A 13,792-nucleotide genomic window follows, 5' to 3' on the forward strand; every position below is an offset into this window, starting at 1 on the left:
ATCCTGGGCTGCATTTGCAATTTCGAATGCCTACATTAGCCACCCTAGTTCAAACTAGGGTGGCAGTGTAGACATACCCATAGAGATTAACAGATATATTGGGACATAAGATTTCATGGGTAAAATCCATTTCATCAAATGACTTGGGGTGTGTCTAAACTACAGGGTTTTTTCAAAAAAAGTAGCCTTTTTTCGAAAAACTTCAACTGCTTCTAGACTACAGCCGCATTCTTTCGAAAGTAAATCAAAAGAACGCAGCAGTTTTTTTCAGTGGCAGTAAACCTCATTCTACAAGGAATAATGCCTTTTTTTTTAAATTACTCTTTCGAAAAAAGGCGCTATTGAATGCAAACTGTGCTTTTTCGAAAGAGAGCATCTAGAGAAAGCGGCTCACTTTTTCAAAAAATCTGCTTGTAGTCTAGACACTCTCTTTCGAAAGAGGCTTGTAGTCTAGATGTCATCTTGGAGTGGGAGTTAAAGAAGCAGAAGTATATATAAGGGAGAAGTTGCTTGTGTTAATGGAACTAATCAAGTCAGGGTAGAAGTGGGTCATTTGCAGCAGTTGTTGTGGAGATGTGAATATCCAGAAAGGGAAAATTGCCTTTTTAATGTGTTAACCAATTGAAGGACTTATTCAGTCCTAAGTTATAGTCTTGAATTTGCAAATGAATTCCCATTCATCTGTTTTCCTTTGTAACCGTTTTTTGAAATTCTTTTGTAGAGGAATGGCTACTTTCAATCCATTACTGAATGACCCGGGAATTTAAAATGTTCCCCTACAGGTTTATATGAATTACCATTCCTGACATCTGATTTGTGTCCTTTGGTGTTGAGACTTTCCAGTTTGTCCAATAAACATGGCAAAGGGACACTGCTGGCACTTGATGGAACATATTGCGTTAGTGAATGTGCAGGGGGACGAACACCTGATGGTGTGGTTTAGGTACTTATTTGCTGTGATGATGTTGCTTGTATAGTAACACACATGAACCTGTATTTTACAGCATTTGACTCCAAAACTGCAGATTTCATATTTTTAGAAACTATTTTTATACCTGTCAAGGCTGATTCCCCACTCTGACATGATGAATGCAGAAGTGGGGGCCCATAAAAGTACCCCAAAACCTTATCTTTCCAGGCTTTGGTATAAAACTCCTCCCCCCCAAAAAAACTAGATTTTGGGGGATAAAAATTTGCTGCCACCATCAAGTGCTTTTGAACCCACAAATGGGTGGACACTTGAAACCAACCCCAAGGTACCCCAAGCTCTTTTCTCCAAAGAGCTTGAAAAAGAAAGATAAAATATAAACTTTAGTCTGTGGCTGCTGTCCCCTCAAAGGCATGCAGATCCCACAGACAGATTTTCCAGGACACAGAACTTAACCAATACCAGGTTAATAAAAAAGAAAAAACTTTTATTCTCAAAACAATACTCCTGTTGCAAGCATGACTAGTTGGAAAAAGTCACCAATTAATATACTCATGGGGACTCCCATGGGCTCAGGACTTAGTCACAAAAGGGAGAAAAACCCATTTCTAACAGCACAGACATCAGATCCAAAGTCCCACAACAGAAAACAATAAAACCTAACAGATTTATCTAAACTTTACTCTACTTACACATTATGAAAAGTCTTTTTCTTAGAGAGAGACATGTCTTCCGTCTCCCTCAGTATCTAGAGCAAACTGGCCCAGAGACAAAAGAGGGAAAAACCCAAAAATTCCTTTGTCTCAGTTTGAAAATCCCTATCTGAATTTTTATTAGCTGACTGCTACCTGGCTAGGTACAGTTAACCCTTTAGTCCCCAGGCTGCTGGCCATCCCTCATGACCATGACAACACCAAGTGAGTTTATACCTGTGACAGGTTTTCCTAGCTTGCAGGATACAATTTAGTAGTAATTTTTTACTTTTTGAGGAAATATTCATTGCTTGGAATTGAATACCTTTCTGCATTCCTAAACGTGTGCCATGACCTTATTTACTAGCCACATCTTTCGAGGACTTATTTTCAACCAACAGGACTAGATAAATGGTTTTGTCAAAGCAATTGCAAGTACCACTGTTTGACTCTGCTTGATATAGCTTAATCCGCGCTGCTCTTTAAGCAGATGTCATGCCTCAGATGTTCATTATGGTTACACAAGCCTAAGCCTTGGGAGTGAATGCATTTTCTTTGAAGCCCACGTGTTCACAAAGTCTCCTGTAAAAAACTGTCGTTTTGATCAGTGGATGTAAAACAATTGGCTTCTACAGGGACTGAAAAAGTGTCCTAAATGCATGAACTTTTCTAACAGATATCGATCCAAGTGTTGTGTGTGAAAGTAAAACTCTTGCTCACTAGCTTGATGTGCAATTGGTGTGTAAGTCGTGTGTTCTCTGTAACAGCAGAATATTTTGTTTAAGTTTATTTGCAGTACTCACTATGAGTCTCTTGCTCTTGGGTGGATGCTTTCACATTAATTCTGCTAACTGCCAGCAAACTGCATGAAATCTCATCTTGTATGTCTTTTTTTCTGTGTTTTCTTTCCTTTCCTCTACTTGCTACTTTGCCCGTTATTAATAGGATCAGCCTATATGCACAACGAGTCGTGCCTCTGCCATGATGTCTTCTCCTATCTTCATTTTTCTGCAAGTTTTCATATGGTGTGGATGGTCAGTTACTTTCTCTAATTTTTTGGTTTAGTTTGGTTTGGTTCTTTGCATAAAAAGTGGCTTTTTTTTTTACTAACTAGCAAATGAAAGAAAATGGAACAAAATGGGTCCCCAAAACAGTAATTTGGAACAAATTCCTGTAACAATTTAAGGGACAATTACAAATTCAAAGAGCTCTGCCCAAAGCTTTTTAAGTCTTCACCCTGGAATCAGGAACCAGTCAGCTTTGTAGGCTGCAATATCTGGCCTTCTATTCATATTGCTGTCATTCCCTTCCTTACTGGTCCTTCAGAATGTTTATTGTTTCCTGTGTTCCTGGTAAAGATGAAAAGGAGGAGGAGGAAGACATCTAGGACAAAATTCTCCATAGTAATAAGCAGAGGTATAAAGTAGTTGGAGGAGATTCTAGTTCCTGCAAAACTAATACTATGCATGGCACAGCATAACTGAATGCTGTCTTTAGGATTTGCAAAAATAATTGCTGTGGAGAACATATGGGGAAATTCATAGTGTTGCCAAATCCAGACAGAGGTTGATGATCAAAATACTAAGACTAATTGTTTGTTTTTAGGAATGAAAAAAAAAAGTTTTCTTTTTAAAGATGAATATCCAGTAAAACAGTGCCATTGGCTAGTAAAGACCAATGAGAACTTTGCTTCTAATAGTAATGTGGATGTACATTTCAGAGCACGAGATTCAGCGCTATAATTCTAGAATACTAGTGTATGGAGACATCAGATTCATAAAGAAAGCTGAGTCTTTCCATGTTATGTTTACTGGAAAGTCTGAGCTACCATCATTGCTGCTAGTATAGCAAATGATCTGAGAATCATTATCAGAAAGCATATTCCTTGCGCAGTAGAAGTGTGTCAGAATATAACAGTATTGGTATACATTCTCAGGAGACCACTAGAGGGAGATGCTACCATGACTATTATTGAAAAGCTAACAAATAAAATCATTATATTATATTGTGATGGGAATTATTGCAATGTTAAAATATAGTGTATATGTGTATATATTCAATCTCTTTCCAAATGTTCTAAATACATTGTAAGATATGTTTTGGATAAAACTTTTTTGAAGGGTTAAGTACATAGATTTGTGTTGCTAGGGTAATATTTATAACCAGGTAAAAAAATAAAACAAGTCAGTTGTAAGAGTTCGTCTTCTTTACTGTGTTCAGTATTGGAAAAAGCTAAATCACTTGGACACAATGAAAAAAAAACCTTCATGCTTAGCTTCATAGCTATATGGGAGACTTTTGAGCTTCGTAAATTGTATTAAATAGTCTCATGACTAACAAACATAGAAGCTGAATTGGTGCAATTGAAGACTGGGAGGAGTTAATTACAGTTTCTCTCCAACACTAGTCCCATGTAATATGTGAAGATCAGATCTTTACTCATATTGAGTAGTTCCTTTCTCTACAAGTAGCTTTGCTGAAATCAAGTAAGGTTCTGATCATATATAGGATTCTGACTGCAAATTTAAGTGCTAAGGTCCCAATTCCTTGTTCAGGAAGTCAATCCAAAACACCTATGGAAGCAAGCCCTTAAAGCACGACTTTAACAGGTGTGTTCTCAGCAGCAGCAGATGGAAACTGGGCAAGTAGCAAAGTCAGACTCTTATTTGGTGTAAATCAGCTAATTAATAACATTAATATTTTGTAATATGAAATTAAATTTAGCTATAGTCTGCTTCTTAATGGGTACAAACAAGTGTTTATGCATTCCTTTGACAGTCCTGTTCCCAATAGATTTTGATACTTTGATTTTGATGACTGTTAACGTGAAGATACTGAATTAAAATGGTACTATATAGTCAGAAAATAAGCCTGCCTAAAGATATTATAGTAGGACTTCCTAATTGGAGAAAATAGTGTTTGGATTTGACTCTCTTCCCACTCTTTCCTCTGAACCCTTGATGTTTAGAAGAATTGGAGAGTGATTTTTGACTATAGAAGAGTTCACACTGCTAGAATGGAAAGAAAGTGACAAAAAAGATTCTTGTCAGTGAGAAAAATATCCATACTACTGATGATTAATAGAAAAGGTAACAGACAAATTGCTTCAGTTAAACATTCTGATTCAGGACTGAGTAGTGTTATGAATTAGAAAACAATATATCCAGTGTCTGCCAGTGTTGGCAGATGGGAAGAAGAGAGTGAAAATTATGTGTAAATAAGAATGATTGTGAAAGAAAAGGAAATTCTGGGCAGCTTTCCATGCAGTTAAATTACTTCAAAAGGTTACCCAGCCATCTTCTGGAGCAGGAAAGGACCATGGAAGCTGCTTGCTATCAACTGATCTAAAATTAATACTTGGAGGGAAATAACAGAGATGGCTATGACTCAGATATTCTTCATCACTATGTTGGACACTTATGGATGCACTTATACAAGGAATCCTGGGGTGAAAGTTCACAGAAAATTCCAGAACAACTATGTTTCTTTAGTAGAGCTGGTGAATGGAGAAAGACATTTTTATCAGATATTTTGAAGATGACATTGTAAGGCTATGGCTTCATCAAATCTGATTATGCTCTCATAACATATTTTAGTAGTGTGATTTAGTAGTGCTACTCATTTCTTCCCCCATCACTTCTTTCATCAGCTTTATTTTCCATATCTATACAGTTATAGCACATAGGAACCTTGCTAATTATAATACACATTGTTGGGGAAAAAAAACAAGTAATTTAAATCAGTATCACTTGATTTCTTCCTTATTGGGGATAACTGACCTTTGATTAGGACAAAAGAAGCTATCTGAAGAGATTTTGAGCAATTACAATGAGTGAATCTGTGAAGATATGTGCTCCATTATGGGTGGTTCTTAGGCCTCAGAAATTCAACACTACAGTATTTAAGTCCGAAACAACTTGCAAAACTCAAGAGTAAAATCTCACTAATCTTTAACAGCATATTTTGTGGGAGATATCTCCTTGGAAGAGCTCCAATGATGTGACTCTAAGTATCAGAAATGTGATACAGAATATCGCTTATTGATGAACCCATATAAGAAGAAACCATCACTGATAATGTCCTTTCGAGTAGTGCTCTCTTTAAGGTAGAAGCAATTGGCTTAATTTTTAGGTCTGGTGAATAGAAGACAAAATGCAGGCTCAAAAAGGAAGCCTAGTATAACAACCCTGAAAGTTCAGTGCATCTTCAAATCACAGTACGTCACTCCAAACTTGTGTAACAGAGTACACTCAAGGCTTACTTGTTGATCAGCAACGTTTTGAATTTTGGGGTACATTCAATGAACAAAACCTTAAACCAGTAGAACAGAAGCTAACAAATGAAAGAAGTCATCATTTTAGCAATGGCTGCCTTAATAAAGAATAGAAGAAAATATGGAGCTTTTTTAAATTTTTTAATTTTTTTAAAAAATTTTATCTTTTACTTTTTTTTTTTGCAAGAGAATGACCTAAACAATTTAGAATCATTTGAATACTTATTGAAAATATCGTTGGTTTCTGATAGCTTGTCTTGGCAGTTTAACCTCTCAGAGCAGTGAAAAACCGAAGACCTCTCTTCTTCTCGTCTGAAAGAACTCCTTGATTTTCCAGAGAGAGATTTTAAGATGGGTCTGGCAAGTGTTGCAAGTACATTTTTTAGGTAGATTATGGCAAAAACTCTACACATTACAGATTAAGGATTTTTCATAGCCACGCCCTTTGATGGTGCTTGTAAGACAGATGTCTAGTTTCATATTTACTTACATTGGTAAGAAGACTTAGAAGCCTTCAGGGAAATGGAAGCTGCTGACTGATGGTGGCAGTTGTGGCCCATTATCTGCACCATGATATAAGCAAGTGGCTCTTTGGACAGAGGAAATTGGAGACTAGGACAAAGAAATCTTTGCAGAGAATATTAGGAGGAGCCAAGTTTAGGGCAAAGGCTTAGGTTTAAGATTAAGTTATGTGTTATTGGCGTTCCGAAACTCAGAAATTTGGACATAATAAAATAGACTAGACCCTCATGGTTTAAATCAAAGTAGCTACAATCACGCTATACCGGATTACATCAGGTGTGGGTTTGGCCTAACATACATAGTTCTAAGGTCTAGAACTTGCCCTAAACTTGTCTTCTGTAGCACAGAGCAGACTTTCAGTGCATTTCCACCACTGAAGCATAAGCTTTCCACTTGGTATACTTTGAGCATTTCAATTTTGCAGGAGCCAGATGTAACTTCTTCCATCTGTGATAAGATATTTCCTAAGATAGGAAGAGAGCCTGAATGAGGAGACCCTGGCTCCTTCTACCATCGATACAGAGTAAAACCACTGCAACAACAAAAAGCTTTGCTTGCTGGGAGGGTCATAGGGCTGTAAAGTTGCCTCACCCAGCAACCTGAGAATGTCCCAGGCCAAAGAAGAAATTCTCGAGTGGTCCTGACTTGATGCTGGGGAGAGGGTAGGGGAGAGGGCCTGGCTGCAGCACCTACTGGGCCCTGGATAGTAAGGCATAAGTTTCATCAGCATTGGGACAGGAGCTATAATTCGCTCAGTTACCTCCTACCTACAGTGCATCAAGTGCACCTCAGCTAGACCAGAAGCCGGGGCTGTGATCCTGAGGATATCCACAAACATTAAAATATTTCATTCATGATCGTTAAAACCACAGCCGATTCAGAGATAACTGTGGAAGAGAGGAAGGGGCTGGAGGGATGGTGCAATCCCAGAGATGCCAGCACTGTGTGGCATATGGATTCCTTGGGGACCATTAACAGCTGGTGCTAGTTAGAACTCTGCTGGGTTGAAAGTGGCTCCTGGCAAGCCCCTGAACTGGAGAAGGTAAAGGTGGTGCCTAGCATGGCCAGATCTGAATATCAAGCCTTTGGAGATTTCACAGGGTGTTCAAGAAATCGATACAATATTTGGTTTCAGCACTTGAATATAGTGATAGAGATCAGAGAAGAGAACTGACTTCCCTTTGGTCTGGCAGAATACACTCATTCTAAATGCGTGCCCTTAGAGCATTGGGCATAGGTTGGTTGGTTTCTTTTTTCTTACCCCCAAAGATTTCACTGCTCTTCCTTCTTTCCTTGCAGGAAAATGGTGTTTCGGGGGTGGGGAAGAGGGTCCAGTATTGTCAATGTAGAGAATTAAACACATTTATTTTCGGTCAGATAGAGTGATTTAGGGCTCAGTAGTTAGTTTCACAAATTATTTCTCATCAGAATGTGCACTCATCCTGCTTTTTCTTTTATGGTGAGTAACCACAGTATGTGTCTGTAAGTATTTGTCTTTGCTTTTACAATGATGTTCTAGGTATAACTTCCATAGCACTTAATTTAAATATTCAGATTGTTGCCACCACTAACAATATGAATGGCACACTAGGGAAAATGGTGTATTTGAGACCAAAATCCATCCTGCAAAGTAGATCAACATGTAACAGGCTAGAGTGCAGATTATTTCACCTTGAATGCTAGTTCATGCTGAACTATCTCATTTTCTTGCCAACAGGAAGATTCGTCAGACTGTGGTGGAGTCTCTGGACTGAGCCCATCACTGTGGTCTATGGTAGGAATCCAATTTGTCCTGCTTTGGCTGGTATCTGGCAGCAGACATTGCCAGTTATGACCCTGTGAAATCAAAATCTGCGTAACTAATCAAGACCCTGCCAAAACGTTAGCCCTCAGTTTCATTTTCAAAGGGTCAGCTATTCAGACAGCAGAAGAACAGCAATGCCCACATCAGTCTATGTGAAAGATCCAAAATGACACCCACAGTGGCTGCATGTTGGACTGTCAGATCCTTAAACTCGTGTGAATGCTGCATCATCTATGCCATCAGAACAGAAATCTATATGTGCTTTATTGAGGAATCTAAGATTTTTGTGTTCATTGTTGTATCGTTGATGACTTCATGTAAAAGGGCTCCCCTTTAAAATAGCTTATGTATGGTATGATTTTTATTTATTTTTATTTTAGCATTGAATTTATTGCAGATCCTATATGCTATTACATACACATTTGTGAATTCACATTTATTTAACCCTGCTCTTTTGTTCTATTAATGCCATTATGGCTGCTTTGAACATCAGTTATGTCCAGAGTATAAAATAGTTGTCATACTTCAGTTTGTACGGAACTGCTTAGTGAATTTGAAAATATTAGCTAATGTTCCTCAGAAGTTCACCACGACTGAAATGCCTTACAATATGTGGTTTATTCTGCCAAAATCAATCAAAACGGGCGGCTAGCTAAGTTTTGGTAGGTTCATAAGCTATTGGTTTTAAAAATAAAATAAATCAAGAAAGAAGCTACTGAATTTTGAAATATAAAGGTGTTTGAAAGTTTGATGTTTTATCTAACCAAGTAATTTTCTTCCTGAACTGAATGTCATGTCCCTCTCAGAAAGCTGTTAATTTCCATGTAATGATCAGCGCGCTCTTCACAGTGCAGTTATGTAACGCTAGCCAAATCCTTCAAAATGCTCAAAAGAAAAAGCTTGTGAATACAAAATGTCTTTGTGATTATTGAACGTTGGTTTCCAAGGATATTTTGCATGATGATGCTGCTTCTTTATTGTTTTTAAGTTTGTTTTCTTGAATGGTAGCGTATAGTCCATTGAAAAGATAACCGAGTGATTCTTTTGTTGTGTGAGAAACTGAACATTGCAATGTGATGCAATTAAATAATCTTAAATTATATTGTTAAACAGAGCTCTGAATATACTGTGCAATGAAAAAAGCTAAGAAAGTAGCTTAAATTTAGTTGGCTGGACAAAAGGGATGAGATGGATTTTATACAGATTAGTGCTCTCACAGGAAAACTTATGTACAGATATTTTAAGTATATAAAAATCAGATTTGACACATTTATTTTTGAAGAGAATATGTTGTTCTGAGATTCATGCCAGGTTCCCCTTTTGTTTTCATAGCATTGTTGCACCCTATAATGTTTAAATTCCTCCTGTTGCTATTTTATATTGAAAATAGCAAGCTAAAAAGAACAAGATTTCCTGGCTGCTGAAATTAGAATGGAATCTGAACAAATGGGGAGCCTTGAATCTATATGTATGCACATTGATACTTGATTGTTAATAATAATAAAAAATTGTTTTATACAACCTTGTTGGTGATACAAATTAGTGCAGTAAATTATAATATCACACTGTAGAATAGTGTACATGCAATATATGATTTGCGCTTTTTTCAGAATTAAACAGTATTGCAAGACAGCTAAACCAATGAATGTGCAACTCTGCTGACGTGCAACTCTCTGCTAACAGCTGCAATATGCAAATATCTACATGGTACAAATCAGTTGTTGTTTTAAACATTGAAAATGCAAAATTGTGGTATGTATATGCTGGGAAATTCCTACTATAATCCTGAATGTGTCAAAAGCTGATCATAATTATTAGATGTGCATTAATATACATTGAAAATTTAAGAACCCACTCAATTCTATAACACGGCTCACAAAATGAGATGACTACATGTAGCTGTGCCTAAGATTAGTTGGGTTTTTTTCCAAATTGCCCTTGATTCCAGATGTGTATAATCCCATGTTTAGGGTTACAGTGCTGGGAAAATGGAAAAAAACTCACATTGTTTAATTATCACAATTAACTGTTTAATGTCTGTAGGAAAATAATCTGATTAAAAGTACAACTGACTGAGTCTGGTGGACTCCATTTCTTCCCTAGTGAAGATGAGCTGATTTCAGGAGCACAGGATGAGGATAATTGGGGATCATTCCCTTCCATTGGCATTGCTGGCGTTCCCTTCACTCTGCCTATGCCTGCTCACCACACAGAAAATGCCAACTGTAGTTTGTCAATCACTGGAGCACCATTCTACAATCCGCTTGCATGTTGCCAATGACATGCTCGTAGCAGAAAGAGGTTTGTTGGATGGGGTGATATTTATTACATGGATGAAGCTAACCCTCAGCTTATTAAGTATTTTTATTTTATAATTATTTGGAAAGTTACCAGAATATTAAGTGCTATATATTTAAATATTTCCCAGAAGAAAAGCCTTCTTGGAAAAGTATGATGCTTACACTTCCAGAATGATGTGGAGTACGTGTGTCTGTACTAGATTTGTTAAAAGAGATGGGTGGAATCCCATGTTACTTACTGAGGCATTAATTGTGCCCATAGAGGAGGTTGGTGCAGAGTCACATTGCCCCAGAAAAACTGCCATCAGCTCCTGACAGTGTTCCCGCTAAGCTGTGCCATAGCACAGCTTCACAGGTGATTAATCAGCCCTGCCCAGTCAGTCAGCTTCATGCTTGGAGCCCTGAGCCACTGACTGGGCAGAGCTGATTAATCACCTGTGAAGCTGTGCTGCCACCCAGATTTGAAGAAACACTGGCCCCTGACTCCTCTCTGACACCGTTGAGCTGCCATGCAACCCTTGGAAGCAGGCAAGGAGGAGTCCTGGCACCTCAGAGGCTATGTCTACACTACAAAGAAAAGTCGGATGCAATTTGCGTATCTCTTTCTGCTTTTCTTCCAAAAGAGGCTTTTCTGACGTTTACCCTGTCTACACTGGGACAAATGTTGGAGGAAAACCCTCTTTCAGAACATCCCTTCTTCCTCGTAGGACTAGGTTTACAGGGATGCCAAAAAAAAGTCTGCTTTTCCGAAAATTTTTTGGAAAAGTAAACGTGTATCTTGGACCCAGCAGAGCTTTTCTGGGATGCTTCTGGTATCCCAGAAAAGCTCTGTAGTTTAGACATACCCAAAGGGACTAGAGTTCTTCCTAGTCCTCACACAGCCAGGCTCCTTGTTTACACTTCCAAATACAGATCTGCACTCGGATATTTTCCAAGCCAACTCCTATTGACTATGGGTGGGATTATCAAAAATGCCTAATGATTAAACAGTATAAATCTCACTGAAAGTCTACAGGACTTGTGCCACTCAGTCACACAGATGCTTTAGAAAATTCCATTCTGTGCAAGTAATTTTTCTTCCACAGAGGTTTTGTCTGTGTGGTGACAGATTGAAAACTCAGGATTTGGCCCAGCTATTGTTTTTCACAAGGCTCAATATTTTTAAGATTAAAAAATTGAACTTTTGCTGCTGTTTGCAGAGAACTAGGTATTTTCTGATTACACACAAATAACATCCAATGATTTAAAGTTCAGAAAAGGACTGTATAGATTTATTTGTCAGAAGAGCAAACACAACATTGTAAACATTATATACATCATGCATTCTAACTCTCACATATAGACTTGTTTATAAGAAAAAAACTTTAATTCTAATATTTAAAATTTAGAAACATTATATCTTGTTTAAATGGTTTTCATTTTTTTAGTTACCAAATAATAAGCTGTGTTGACATTTGTTTTAAAGCCTTTAAATAGCCCTAGGGGATCTAGACAAGTTGCTGGAACTCTTTGGGTTTGTCTACACTAGCAAATTATTTCAAAATAACTTATTTTGAAATAGTAACTCCCAAAATAAGCATCATTTCTCATTGGAATCAGAAGTTATTTCAAAATAACTAGCCCATTAATTCAAAATAACAGGTTTGGTAGTGTGGACGCTCGGCTTGTTATTTTGAAATATGGGGAATTATTTCAAAATAATTCCCTAGTGTAGGTAAGGGCTTTTAGTTTACACTGTAGTCACACAGCCTATTGCATATCTGACAGTTAAACACAGTTCAAGTCATTATAGCACTGTACTATACAAACAAACATGAAGGAATAAGGACATAACATGAAAAGTTTCTTTCTTATTTTTCATTTGAACAACCAGCATTACTGCCAAAACACTGACTGTGGTCCATATTTCTAACAGGTTTTTAACATGACATAGTTAGCAAGTTTGAGTGAAGAGATTTTTAGGTCCAGTACCTTTAAGACTGTAGTATAATCTTTTTCATGTTTCTAATGCTTGAGGCTTTATTGCTTAACTTGACAAAAACAGTGTTGCTGCCATTTGTAAGTTTTCCTATAATATTCCTTTTAGTAACTTTAAATACTTGCCTTACTGGGTTCACATAGGCAGTATCCCTTTTAAGTGACCTTTGCAACCCAAGTGTTACTTGCCGTGTTTAACAGTTTTCATTAGCTTTTAAAGGACATTGAAATTCTTTATTCTCTTACATTGAAGCTCACAAAGATTAATTATTATTATGTCTTAATTTGAAAACACTACATTAATTTCACCAGTTGTGCAAATACAAATGCTAACCCTGCTGGTAAATAAGAACTCCAGTAATGTGGGCAAACCACTGCAAAAACATCTGTGAAGTTTTTTAGAATGTCTACTGAAAACGAAATGTGAGTAAACTCCTTTGGAGTATAAAGTTTATCCTAAGCCTTCATGAGACATCCAGACCTTTAGCAAAGGCCATATTTATATTTTGTTTCTTTTTTGATACCACAGTGTTAATATTGTTAATACTCAATGTACACTATTGTAAAAAACAAACAAACAAAAAAACCTATGAAAAAGTGTCTCAAAACAATTCCAGAGTTTCAAAATTTGGCTTCATCCTCTTACCAGCATTTCTGGGTTTGGTTTTTCTTAAAGGGTTATCTTGAAGAAATAATTTCACTGAGGCTAAAGGGATACTGTCTTGTTCAGATGCCATGAATTTGCGATTGTGATCTGACAAAGCTGTCTTCTCTTCTTGTGTTGTATGGAATGTCTGGATCATGCTAACTGAAATATTTTTATTAAGATGCTTACTGTGCGTTCCTGCAGAAAAAGGCCCCTGACTGCTCTGATTGAGCAAACCGGCCTTTTTTTTCCCCTTTTATTGTGTTCTCTTGACACTTTTGTGGAACATGACAAGCCTGGAAGAAATAAAATAAAATTTTGTAAAAATTTGTACAATAATGTTATAAAAAGTTTATAATCCTAAAAAATGTTGTGTTAATTCTTGTGCAAAAACAGTATATTCAGAATAAAAGTTTATCATTTAAGATCAAGAATGAGTGTGGATTTGTTGTCAATTTGAGCAATAACATGTAAGTAGACCCCAGAGAAACTTCTGAATAATTATCTGTCCTGAATTTGCTGAATAATTGTTCTGCAGAATCTTAGGAGAAGATTTCCAAAACCACAAATGAAGAATTAAGAGCTTAACTCCTGTGACAAGTCAATTGAAGATGTTCAGCTAACTCCATTGGTGCCTTCAGAAATTCTTT

At 37.1% G+C, this 13,792-nt stretch overlaps 1 protein-coding gene across 2 annotated transcripts in view; it reads left to right on the plus strand.

Annotated features, from left to right (window-relative positions):
* CACNA2D1 (calcium voltage-gated channel auxiliary subunit alpha2delta 1) overlaps positions 1-13,576 on the plus strand; it is a 642,840-nt gene extending 629,264 nt beyond the window's left edge. For both annotated transcript variants that reach the window (XM_006117144.4, XM_075926367.1), the window contains one exon: positions 8,133-13,576. In XM_006117144.4, coding sequence (XP_006117206.1) covers positions 8,133-8,249 — 117 coding nt within the window. In that variant the 3' untranslated portion in view covers positions 8,250-13,576. The remainder of the gene's footprint in view (positions 1-8,132) is intronic.
* The last annotated feature ends 216 nt before the right edge of the window (positions 13,577-13,792 follow it).

The sequence above is a fragment of the Pelodiscus sinensis genome, chromosome 1, assembly GCF_049634645.1.
Source record: "Pelodiscus sinensis isolate JC-2024 chromosome 1, ASM4963464v1, whole genome shotgun sequence".
Lineage (NCBI taxonomy): Eukaryota > Metazoa > Chordata > Testudines > Trionychidae > Pelodiscus > Pelodiscus sinensis.